This window comes from Microtus oregoni, unplaced genomic scaffold (genome assembly GCF_018167655.1).
Source record: "Microtus oregoni isolate MIOR12 unplaced genomic scaffold, Mior012 000047F_ref0000412, whole genome shotgun sequence".
Taxonomy (NCBI): Eukaryota; Metazoa; Chordata; class Mammalia; order Rodentia; family Cricetidae; genus Microtus; species Microtus oregoni.
This window is the reverse complement of record NW_024543221.1, coordinates 1,785,744-1,798,823: the sequence shown is the minus strand read 5'-3', so window position 1 is coordinate 1,798,823 and position 13,080 is coordinate 1,785,744. Positions and strand designations below refer to the sequence as shown.

At 44.1% G+C, this 13,080-nt stretch overlaps 1 protein-coding gene across 5 annotated transcripts; it reads right to left on the bottom strand.

Annotated features, from left to right (window-relative positions):
- Positions 1-4,351: 4,351 nt before the first annotated feature.
- Positions 4,352-12,790, bottom strand: Zbtb18 (zinc finger and BTB domain containing 18). Of its 5 annotated transcripts, XM_041635299.1 has the most exons (4): positions 12,472-12,790; positions 10,272-10,354; positions 7,316-8,003; positions 7,061-7,203 (listed from the first exon to the last, which is right to left on the bottom strand). In XM_041635299.1, exons 2-4 carry the CDS (start codon positions 10,282-10,284, stop codon positions 7,194-7,196), a joined length of 711 nt encoding a protein of 236 aa, XP_041491233.1. In that variant the 5' UTR covers positions 10,285-10,354; positions 12,472-12,790; the 3' UTR covers positions 7,061-7,193. The 5 variants fall into 5 exon arrangements, with proteins under 5 accessions (XP_041491228.1, XP_041491230.1, XP_041491231.1 ...); XM_041635294.1 differs by having other exon boundaries at positions 4,352-8,003; positions 12,472-12,788; XM_041635296.1 differs by lacking the exon at positions 10,272-10,354 and having other exon boundaries at positions 4,352-8,003; positions 12,472-12,787.
- Positions 12,791-13,080: the final 290 nt, after the last annotated feature.

Sequence of the window (13,080 nt, the reverse complement as noted above, 5' to 3'; positions counted from 1 at the left end):
ATACGAGGTAAGAATTCCAGTTTGTGCTTCAGCAACAGCCAGCCCTGAGGAAACACCCACCCAGCAGACATCAGCTTCTCTTAGATTATTCACTTGCAAAGATCTTGAGGATCTGGAAGAGATCTTAAGTTTTACATGAGAGACTCCTGTCCTGTGACTGCACATTGGCTATAAACCTATGTTGTTTCTCCCTCCTGCCGTACGTGAATCTAGAACCTTCTTTGTCAAAGCCAGGTAGAAATAACTTTACAAATCTGACTTTTTTGAGATATGGTTTGTTTTTTTTTCTTTTTTCTCTTTTTTTCTTCAATTTCTTCTATTTGAAAAGAATTTTAAGTGACAGAAAAATTACTGTAAATTAGAAAGTGGATTTTTTTTAACTGAATATACATAGATAATAGTAACTTCTATGGTTGCTTCAGCTTCAGCTCACCGGCCATAGATTTTAAATTCCTTCAGTATTTTAATTATTGTACTATTGTGCTTAAAAGGCATTGCTGTCTAGTAAACAAATGTTTCCGTATTACCAAGCCACATATGTGCTGTGGTTTAAAAAAAAAAGCACATGTATATTTTCAATCTCTTAAAAAATTTTAAAGAGATTTGAAAGAAAAGTTTAAATGTTTTTACTCTGATCAAAGCTCATCTCAGATCATCAGAAACAAAAAATGTTTGCGTCATTAATAATCTCAGATTTTAAGGTGACCTGCATTTCAATGAAATGTATATATCCTTTTTATAGGTTTGAGTAAATGTATTCATACATGCATGATTGATACATATCTTGCAAATTCTGTCACATATCAAAAGTTAGCTCTGGTCTGGCATGACACATAAATAAAGTCACGCTACTCCTTCAAGTTCAATGGCATCCACACATTTTCAATATTAAAACAGATTTAATCTACTCGCACACATGCGTGCCGATATTAAGATACATTCTTCCATGCTCCATGTCATATGAAGAACAAGCACACTTTAGACAAACTGGAATATCTGGGACAAAGACGTTTAAAGCATGCACACTGACACTTAACAAAGGCCACCTGATGTAATGATTAACCACATAGATCATAACAAACTGTATGCGGGTGGTTTCAGTGAACGGATTCTCTGAGTGACCAGAGACTCTCAAAGCCACCCTGCACACACTTATTCAGACTATTCCTGCCTGAATGTGCTACATTGTGAAGCCAAATGGTTTCTGTTTTTGTTTTGTTTTGCCGTCTCCATTCCAAAAGAGACAACTTCCTAGAACCTAATAGTAAATTCATGCCTAAAGCTTAGAGAAGGACCTAGCTTGTTGGGGGAATAACTGACCACAAATTCAAGACAATCTTTGGTTTTAAAAGATATTGTAAAGGCTATCCTTCTAACTAAAGTATCATCCCACAAAAGGCTAGAAACTGAAATGAAATTAGAAATATCAGAATAGAATTAGGACAGGTAATTGGATACTCCGTCCCTCTCCCCCAGCCCCTCTTCCAGGTTCAAAACCAACCAACCAAATAAACAACAACAACAAAAAAATTGATCTCTTTCAAGGGCTTGAATGTCCTAAGGAAACTGTTCTATATGTCTGAATTACATGGAGAATTAATTACAACTTATTTAGCATAAGCAGAGGCATGATAATTTGGATTTTTAAAGAAAACTGTTCAAACTATTGCTATTTGTTGATCCATTTCTACATAGCCAACCTTCCTGTTTATAGTAGCACACAAATTTGGAGTTCAGTTTCTTCCACAAGAAATCACAAAAATCAATAGGTGAGGATTTTATTTTAATAGGTATCGGTTTGCAAAAATGCCAAAAGCTTAATTTCTGAAGTTTCTCTTAAAATGCATTTCTGAAAGCTCTCAATGTTGTCCCTAAGATGTCATTCGATAAGGCTGATGAGCAAGGTGGGGACAGCTAGAGACAGAACACATCTCTAACTGGGCTAAGCTGAATACGTCCAATAAGCGACTGCGTGTCTAGACCAAGGGATCACAGAGATTTTGCCAGGATTCCGCAGGCAAAAGGTAAAAAAAAAAAAAAAAAAATTCTAACATAAGGGACAAAATCCTGTCAGTGTAATAAAGTTGGACTCTAGCCAAAATAAAATTCCTAAAAGCCATTTGCTTTTAAAAAACAAAACCATGATTTATTCTTAAGAAGACATTAGCTCCAGTTTTTCATGGCAGAGGACTTTAATGAAAATGACACAGCTTTTTTTGTCCCTAACCTCAAAACTCATACTTCATTCCCTAACCTTATCAGCAACCTCAAACATTGCAATAAATAATAATCAAAATTTATATTATTACCTACAATTAAAAATTTTCTACCCAGAGGTATGTGAGATTTCCATTGTTAGGTTAGAACTCAAATTTCTAAACTTTTTAGGAATAAAATAGCCAAACAGTGCAGGAAATTTTGAGATCCTAAGATATTTAGAAAATTTATATTGGATTTTTTAAAACTGGGATTTCCCAAGTTTTTTTTTTTTAAATGTATATGTGTTTTATCTGTAAGACTAGGAAGTTCAAGACTTTTAAAGTAGATTTGCTTATTAGGTTAAAAAAAAACCCAGCTATTTCTTTTATAGTAGTTTAAAACTAAAATTTACTTCAGAAAACAAGCATTTTTAATATTAATTATTAATTTGAGTTCAAATATTCACCTTTTTCTAACCTCCCAAAAAGCTGTTTTTAGAGACTCATGTAAAGTCTGTTAAGGGTAAGCTCTACCTGATTCACCTATTAATCTGATAGCATAATTAACTAGGAAGGAAATCCCCAACCGGCACCCTTAGCATCTTCCACTTGTCGACTATTCTCCAGGGTACACCTAGCACACAATGCTGGGCCTGCAGCAATCCAGGGCATAATTGATTATCTGAAAGAAACAGATGTTTTCCAAAGTAAGTGAAACCATATTTTTACCACGCATTTTAGGAAAGAGCCAGATGTCAAAGGAGAGCCCGATTTTACAGGTTTCCAACTGGATTACATGACAACTGTCTTTCTTCAGTGCGGCGAATAAACAAGAGATTCTTGCGTGTCACATGCCAAATGTGACCATTTGTGTAATAGCTCTCTGTGCCCGCTCTACGGTATTTTAACAAGTTATTCCCAAATCACAATCAGAACGCTGTACTGAGGAGTGCATCCCGTGAAGGATGTACGAAGATGGTTCTCACTTAAGACAGTCAATGGAACTGAAAGGTATGGCAACCCCCAGCATCTTCGGGAAGCTTTTAATGTACAGGAAAATGAAAGATATCTCTCCTCACTTGCTAGCTGCTCAAGGGATTGTGTAGAGGCCAAATGAAAATGTCCCCTTCATGTGAGATGTTTGGTCTTTTAAAACCAACTGTGAGTTGTTTTTTTTCAGTTAAAAAAATTAATGTTAACACTCCAAACTGCAAATTATGGCTCATATTTTATGATAAAATCTTTGTGGACGTACAGCCAAAGCCATTCAAAGACCTTCTAAAGGGTGCGTTTCACACTCTGGATCCCCCATATTAACCTTACCATGAGCTTTTTGGTGTAATCGTATCTCAAGACAGTAGTTATGTAAAACTATTATTTCCATATTTGTCTTTAAGATTGGGAGTTATGGGCAGTTTAAGATTTGGTATTTATACAACTTCAGGACCTGGGCCCACTGCAATCTACGGCCAGTATGACAATCCCCCAAAATCCTATATACATGTGTTCTGTCGATTCTGCAGGCCAAGCAGCCCTTACCCAACAAGACAGGCAAATTGGGGTAGGGGAATGACAAAGAGTTTGTTCTTCCTAATGATGCATTGCTTAAATGTTTTAAAATTAGAACTTAAACACTAAGATCTTTTGAGTGCTGGTAAGAAAAACGGACATACGCAGCTAATCTTGAACCACCGAATGCCTCCTAATTCAATTGCCTAGACTTCCACTCATTAGCCAAGCAGTGTTCCAAATTGAGACATCCGGTCTCCTTCAATTTTCCACTTAAGCCAGAACATGGGAGAATGGATTTGACCAATCAACTTAGGGTAAAACCATGCATGGAAAGTGACTTGCATTGTCTATGGGTTAATAGTTGTTACTTATCATGAAAAGACTACCTTGCCACTTGAAGTTGTTTGTATTCACGGTTTCCTAAGGAATTTCCTCAACAGTCTTTCTACACTGTGGAAATGCACACTTAGTGTCTCCTTCAGTGGTGAGCCCGTGCACATTTCCGTTTGGGGGACTGACCCTGAAGCATTCTAGTAACTTCATAACCTGAATAAAACTGATGTTAAAATGAAGACGCCATGCACTATACAGACTTCAGAATCTGTTATGCGATCATAATACAAAAACCACACAGAGAATTCTCAGTTCATATAATTTATTGCAGTTAGCACACAGTTTAAAAATTCACCAACACACCAAGAGTACAAAACTAAACAGCATTATAAGTTATTCCCCCTCAGGAAATAAAACATACTATGATTGTCAAAGCTAGATGTCAGTCTAAGATTTAGAACAAAGGAAGAATATGAAACTAAGAAAAAGAAAAAGCAATCACTCACAATGACCACAAAAAAATTCCAAAAAAGTCCGTTCTCTCACAGACATTGATTGTCTTCTCTAAATTAATAAAGATTATTTTAACATAAACTGTATTTAAAAAAAAAAACCTAGAAACTCTTCAAGTAACTAAAGATAATGCTCCAAGGCCATTTTCACAGCTTTTTTTGTTTGTTTGTTTGCTTTAAATGCCATTACAGCCAAATTAACATACATTTGACCAAATATTTCCAAAACAGTCCAGCAACACACAATGGAGTTTTCCATTCAGTATCTTAAGCACAAAAATAGGCTATGTTTACAGTAGTTAAGGCGATCAAATTTTAAACAAAAGCAATTAAAAAAGAAAAAGGGAAAAACAACAAACATTTTCCATGCTACTCCCATAGACCTTATTTGTAAGTGCAAGACAGGAAAACAAACACTGTGCAAAATGCTTCTCCCCTGCGTGCTGGTCAGTAAAACCACACGGTGGGCTGCAGCCTCTGCTGCCGATACACATACTCTACTGACCCCCTTCCCCACGTCAATCAAGGCAGTTCAGTCCTTTCAGCCTGGGGCTTTTTCAGTCCATAGAATCTTTTCATGAGTTAGGGGGTAGGGGGAAGGAAAGGAAAGAGGGGAGAAAAAGAAAAGGGAAGCCAAAAGGAGAGAGAGAGAGAGAATGACCTATGACCTATTGTCAATTTGTGCAGTAGTTATTCTAAAGACGCTCAGCTGGGTACATGTGCGCACCTAAACTCTGAGCTGGCATGGGTTCTGTGCAACTCCAAGTGTGTTATAAATGCACACTGCACATGCAAATCTTTAAGCCGTTTGTAAACATTTATATGTTCCTTGTAATGTAGCGAAGTTATCAATTTGCAGCTTAAGTTTTTATTCAGCTTAACAGTTTCAACTTAAAGACAGTGGGAAAAGTCAATTTAAATTATATAAAATAAAAATAAAAACAGTGCATTTACGTTCTTCGTAACACCAGTTTTTTTCCCAAATGGTGCTATTTTTCTAAGGAAATTAAATAATTTTAAACTCACTCGTTAAAGTTATACAATGCAAACAAAGACAAAAAATATATTGAAACTCATGCATTTCTGTAGCGTTAATATTTACTTTTCAAGACTCAACTAAGAGCATCAACACAACCTGTCAAGTTCTCTGACACCCCCCCAGCCCGTGTAATCAATTACAGTATACAAGAACAGTAATTCACATTTTAAACACACAGTTCAACACTGCTGAAGCTGCAATATCCTTTTTCGTCTCAAGCAAGCCTTCACAGAGACAGTCCCAGCGACCCAGTGTACTGTCAGAATCTCTCACTGGGAACTGTCAGAAAACCAGAAGTTGCCACAGAAAGTTTTAAGTCAACTGCTTGTTTAAAAATAGATAATCCAGCATTTCAGAAATTTTCCATTTGGGTCTAAAAGCATTCAGGTTTCCAACAGCCAGAAAATATTCATGCAATTTGAGACATATAAAGAGGCTAATAAAACTGGAGGGAATTTCTACTCTGAAAACAAAACAAAACAATGTGGGGCACAAGAAAAGCGCTCAAGACAATGCAGTGTTTACAAAATTAAGCCATATGAAAGCATTTTGAGACAGAACCATTTGTTGAGGAGGATTTATTGGCTGACTTGGCCTACCCCTCAAAGGAAAGACATCTCTCTACTTCTGACTTGCTCTAAAGTTTCTTTTATCAGAATGCTAAATTAGTGAGATTCTCATGCTATTATTCTAAAGTGCAAAAACAAGTTAAGATCCCAACTTTTCAGTTCCAGGAAACAAGACTGCTTTTAGACCGTACCACAACTATATAGAGATCTATGTATATATATGTATATATATATATTATTTATATATATATATAAAATTATTTCCAAAGTTCTTGAGAGCTATCTTCTAAGGTCCAGTCTCTGACAGTGGGCAAGCTCAGTGCTTCACTTTTGACCGACAAGGAGTTCACCAACTCACAGTGGAACTTGCGGATGTGTCTGTACAGGTCTCCCGACTGCGTGAACCTGCGCTCACACCACTTGCAGGCGTGGGGCTTCTCGCGGGTGTGCACCACGGCATGGCGGCTCAGGTTGTGTGAGTACTGGAAACTCTTGCCGCATTGGGTGCACGTGTAGGGCTTCTCCCCAGAGTGAGTCCTCTCGTGGCGCTTGAGGGTGTACATGCAGGAGAAAGTCTTCCCACACAGGGAGCACGTGGGCACATTGACATCGGCGGCAGGCTTGCTGCGGATGCCATCCTGCTCGCGGAAGTGCGTGCTCAGGTGGATCTGCAGGATGTGGGGGCTGGGGAAGACTTTGTTGCACAGGGGGCACATGAAGATCTGGCCTGCGGGGCTCAGGATATTGGAGACATAGGGAAGCAGACTGCTCTCCATGCCCCCTTCCACCTGGACCCGCTCGCTCTCTGGGGTCATCATCTCATCGTCGCTGGCTTTGTCCTCCCGATCCAGCTCCCTCAAGACCGAATCCTCCCTCAGCGGAGCCAGGTGGGCCGGCTCATACTGTACCCTGTTGTTAGTGCTCACACTCTCTTTCACAGTGCTATGTTCCATGTCATAGTCATTAGTGCCAACATCACTGTCATCACAGGACGCCTCTTTCTCCACCTTCACCTGCACCAGGTTGCTTCTCAGCACGTCCTGTGAAGAGAAATAAGAGCTGTTCAGATTTTCAACTCCTGAAAGGCTGGACTTGACAGACAGGTCCAGCACACAGTCAACATCTGCAGAATCCCTCACGGAGGTGACAGACCTCTGGGACAAAGACTCTGTTGAGCTGCAGGGGCTGGCTACTGTTTTTCCAGCTGCTGTGGCGTGTGGCTCGGCCTCTCCGCCAGCCTGGGGGATGCCTGCTGAGTCTGAGGGCAATCGCATCCACATGTTCCCAGGCTCAGCTGCCAAGTCCCTTTTGCTGGGTAGAATATTCAATTTCTCATCTTCGCCTTCATCTTCATCACTGGGCAGGTCACCTGCCATGTGGCTGCTGCCGTCTGAGAGGCTCTCGACTTTGTCCGAACAACTTGAAGCGTCTTCTTCTTTTTTGGTGCTGTCTGCCTCTGTGGTGGCTTTCTCTTTCAGCTTCTTTTTGCAGACTTTGACAATGTCATACATGTGGAGATAACTGGCAGCTGCTAGCACGTCCTCAATGGGCAAGTCTTTGAACTGGAGTTTCCCTTCATACATGAATTCAAGCAGGAGAGCGAAAGCGGGGGCTGTCACAATGTCGCTGTTCAGATGAACAATGTCTCTTTTGTCCAGCTGGTCCTTGTAAAAGAGGTGGAAATACATGCTGCATGAAGCCAGTACAGCTCGGTGCGCCCGGAACTGGGCATCTCCCACCAGAACGGTGCAGTCACAAAGAAAGCCCTGATGTCTCTGCTCGCTCAGACACTGCAGCAAATGTCTGCTGTGGTCTGGAAACTCCATACTGTCTTCATAACCTGGGGAAAGAGGAGGTTCTCATTAGAGCCTGCTTAGGAGTTTAGCCTCTAGACCCCACTTCAAAAAAATCCATCTTAGTAGTGGAGAGTTCTACGTCTATGAATTTTAAATCAGGCTCACACCCCAAAGGACTCCCAAGTCACACAGGCGACCTAAATGCACTTGCCAAGGACTCCCTCGCCCTTCTCAGAACTCCTGGTCAAGTTTAAAGACTTCCTTTAGCTATAGCCTATTACTGAGAACAAGAATTCAGACCACTTCCAGAGGAAATTTAACCAACTACTCATCAAATGACATCCCACAAAACCTACAAGACAGCTTTGCCTTCACAGGGAAAGAACGGATAGTAACAAAGCAAAGTTCCGCACAAATTCTGTAAGAGTCAGGAAAACTTGCCCAATTATTCTTTGTATTTTATCACTTTTCATACCTGATGACTTAGAAAGCACAGACTGAACACCCATACACATTTGGCTGAATTGAGGGGGAAAAGATGAAATCGCATAATTAGTCCAGAAATCAGCAAACAACTTACTTTTAAAGTCAGAGTGTTACAACAACAAAAGCCTGTGTATAAGAACAGATGTTGGTGCCGTAAGATTTGCAGGTACTGCACACGCAGGAGATCAGACGGAACTGCACCGACAGATGGGAAAGATCATCTTTACTATGAACAAATCCAAACATTTTTAAAATGAATTGGGGGGGGCTGTTTCTTTGTAGAACAATATTATTAGCAACTAGAGAGGCTGTTAACTCTGAAAATTCTCACAGAAACTTTGATCTGCTACAGGGCAAAACAAACTCCATATTAAAATTAATCGAACTTTTCCCACTATAAAATGAGGTGCAAAAACTTCATAGGTTCAAAATTCAGTTTTTTTAAAAGCCTTTCTAGAAAAACAGAACACTTTTTCCACCCCTGGCTCTGCCTTACCTCACCAACAGAAAATACTTTGTTTCAATAATAACTTGATATATTTTGCTTTCCCAGTAGCTCTGTTCTTTCAATTATGCATCTTTGCCTTGTTTTCTGGCAAGGGAGGGTAGTGAAGGAGGGAAGGCAAAGATCGGGTCAAAATTCAACTGTCGCGGCTGAAGATAAAGAGAGCCCACTTCCCCATCCTGTGAGCAGAAGGAAGGCTCCCAGCCATTCACCTCAGCAAGTGCATCTGAGGGTGGAGATGGAGTTAATATTTAGAACTGGCTTCCCTCCTTGTCCACACGATGCTAAGACAGTGGAACTTTCATCCTAACCTCGGATACCTTCCGAAAGACACCACCAATAGAATAAACCAAGATTTACAATACAATCACTTTAAGTGCCCCACAGCTAACATCAATCCTAATCCTGAAGAGGGCTAAAAATAAAGATTGGAGGGCAGCTCACAAGGTAGCCGTGATCAAATTAGGAGGCTGAGAGGACAGAGAGGGACGAAGAAGGAAGCTTACAAGCATCTGATCCAGCTGACTGTGGCCATATGGCAGCTGCTGCCCAGATAAAGAGATTAAGAATAGAGGAGTGCGATTACAGCTGTCTGGCCAATTCAGGCAGCTCGAATCTACAAGTTCTAAATTAGTCGCTAACACAGAAACTCCTGCAAATAATTATTGTTATGCTGAAATAAAAGATCTCTTAAATATATATTTGAAAGAGAAATGAGGAAACTGGTCAAACTATTCTCTTAGGGACAAAAGTTGTCTTCCTTTCTTTTTCTCCACCCCCCCCCCCTTAAAAAACAAAAAACCAACAACAAAAACCCTCCGGTTTCAAAAGCACTACAGCTGTATGCTGCTTTCAGCAATGCTTGCCGAATGTTTGGAAGAATAAAGTTTCACAGTGGAATTAATTACACAACAACCTAGCTTCTTAACCAGAATAATCTTCTCATATAAGTTTGAAAGCTGGATTCCAGACAGTTTACTGTTTCTGCCCCCCTCAAGCAAAAGGAATCCAAACAGCAGTGAACAACAAAAGGCATCTTAATCCAAAGTGAGCTCAGAAAGCCATATTCCAAAGCCTTTCTTGCCATCTGAAAACTTAAAATATTTCTGTGTATTAAAGTTATTTCCTTGCTCAAAGAAAAGAAATAAAAATTTAAACCAAGCGAGTCCAAGACTTTCAGCTTCAGGAAGACCATCACTTCAGGCTCAATTTCACATATTATTCAAAAAGTGGATTAGAAAAGTAATGCGATTTTTAAAAAAAAAATTAAATAAAACACCCAAACAGAAAGATGCTCAATCTAATCTCTTGCTACTCCTACCTTTAGGACACATAAACTTGATTAAGTCCTTCCCTCGGAGTCTTGCTGGCTCCAGGTCTGTTACATCGGTGGAAAAAAGCAGACTAAGAGAGACAGATGCAAAGTGGAGATGATGTTGGAGAGGAATGAGATACCTTCCCCAGCACAGATCCGCACACACTAACTCCCTGTCTGTGTGTTAGAATAAAAGGCTGAGGGATGGCAGGCTGTCAGCTGCTCTGACATCATGTTCAGATGGAAATGCTACCTCCAGCTGTGCTCCTTTAATGCCATATGCTACTCCTCTACACTCCTGCCACCAGCTTTTTCTTAGGAGAACTTTTCTCTTCTGTTAGTATAAACAAAATACTTCAAAGTCTTCCTTTTCCCCCCCAAACTTTCGAACAGAAGAAATTGAAAAACTCAGCATATGGAGTCCTACTGTATTTATGGAATCGCAACACTTCTGCCTCGAGTTGGTGGACTGGCTTACATATGACAGCACACTCAAGCTCGGTGCTATTCAGGAAACCCACATTCACTTTTATTCAACTCCAACGTCTAGTTTCAAAGGCAGCTTAGGGGTATTTTTAAACCAACCCATTTGACATCCCAGTCCCATTTCAACGTTATTACAGCATGTTTTTCCCCCTGCTGAGATAAATGGTAGACATCTCCAAAATGTTGGCAGACTTATTAAAAACTATTACTTCAGCGTGGCTCACCTTATTATTTCACTCTTACTTAGCAACTTATCAGCAACTACCTCCCAGGAAAATAATTCACACTGCCATCGTGAATGCAAATTTCCATCCTCAGCATCAACAAACTGAAACTGCACTTTCTAAAATCCTGGAAAGTATTTCAGTCCAATAAGGCAAATTAATAAACCGAAACAACCTGCTACAGTCTCTTAGGATGACTGTGTGACCACTTCTCGTTTTCTGCTCAGAAAAGGCGTCACTTTGTCTTGCCCTTGGTCTCTATCACTCTGGGGGAAGGGGCTGTAATCACCCGGAGGGGTGGGAACTTTCTCGTCTGGAGTTTGTGGGTCTTTTCTAATGGCTGATGAAATGTTAATGTAACCGGGGCTGGGCCAACCGATCCCTGCAAGGTGCTACGACAGCTAGGAATGTCAAGACTCATCTCTACAGACTTGGGAGGTCGAGGAGTTAAAAAACAACAACAACAACAGAAATTGGGGCCTGAACCGTAAACGTCCCAACCCGGGCGACAACCACTTAGGCTCGCTTTAGAAAACCGAGGCAAGGAGCTGAAGAACAAAACCCCAACTCTGTTCTGCCCTCGCTCACGACTCACAAACCTAACTTTCTCTAACTTCGCGGTGAATGACATAATTCTGAACTCGTTCTGGAGGCTCACTGTGCAATACATTACTTCCCTGCCACACACACGCCCTCTTCTCCGCAGATGCCCTCGCCCCATTCCAATATATCCGACATTAATCACCCCGTTTACCCAGTGGGGTGGTGGTGGGGGTGACTGACAGTCTAATGAGCCCCAAGCACCGCAATGGCCCGGAGACATCCACTCCACGGACCAACCCGTCCAAGTCTCCCTACCGCGGACCCACACGGAGGTTCTGTGAGGTTTGGGGTTTTGTTTCTCGGAGGTGGGGGCAGGGTGCCCCGGGTGTGTGTGAGGTTTGGGTGGGGGGGATGCAAATCTTCGGGCAGTTCGCCGTGCATAAAGCACTCAGGGAAAGAGGAAGGGTGAAACCACCGGGAAGGAGGTGCAGGGCACAGAGCCGGTGCAGCAGGAAAACACCTTCCACAACGGCCGAGAAAACAGACCCGGGTCGCGGAAACAACAAAAGAAAAGTCACAAGAAGCGGCGCGGCGACCGCTCCCCCGCCGCCGCGCGCCAGCCCCCGGGGCCTCCCGGCAACCGCAACCCGGGCGCCGCACCCTCCCCCTCCCCCGGCCCTGCAGCTGCACCGGCCCCGGAGCCGCGGCCGTCCCGGGCGCTGCAGCTGCGGCGGCCCGGACCCCTCCCCCGCCCGCCCGCCCGCCCTCCGCACCGGGAGGCGCCGCCGCAGCTGCACCGAGTCCGCCCCGCGCCGCAGCTGCACCGGCCGGGGAGCGCGGCCAGGCGAGGCGAGCCCGCACCGCACCGCTCGCCCGCCCTCCGCCGCACTAACTAACTCCGCCCGGCGGGAGCCCACGGCCGGCAGCGGGGCAGGGCGGGCGCGGGGACTCACACGGAGCGGCCCGAGTCGCCGCGTCCCCGCCGCGTCCTCCTCCTCCTCCTCCTCCTCTGCCGCCGCCGCTGGACTTGTGGGCGTCCTCCGCCGGCCCCCGCCCGCCCGCCGGCCCCGGCCCGGGCCCCGCGCGCCCCCGCCGCCCCCCGCCCGCGCTGGCAGCCTGAGGCGCGCGGCCGAGCCACAGGGCCCCACTCTTTCAACGGCTCCCCATGGCAGCAGCCCAGCGGCGGCCGCAGCCTGCCAGACGCACGGGCGGGAGCGGGCGGGCGGGCGAGCGCGGCGCCGGGCCGGGGGGCGGGGCGGGCGGGGCGCGGGCGGGGGGCGGACGACGCACACGCACGCACGCGGCGGCGCGGCCCAGATGTGGCCCCGCCCGGCCGGGCCGCCCCGCGCCGGCCGCTCTGCGATTGAGCGAAAGCGGCGGGCCCCGGCTCCCGGCCCGCCCCCGGTCTCAGCGTCGCCCAATAGGAGAGCGGCGTTCCGGGGGGGGCGGAGGAGCGGCGGAACAGACGGGGCGGCTCGACGAATGATAGTGGCGGGCAGGAGCTGCCGCCTGCGCGCGCCAATCCCGGCCGGCGACTGTTGGGTGGGCGTGGTCTTTCCGGG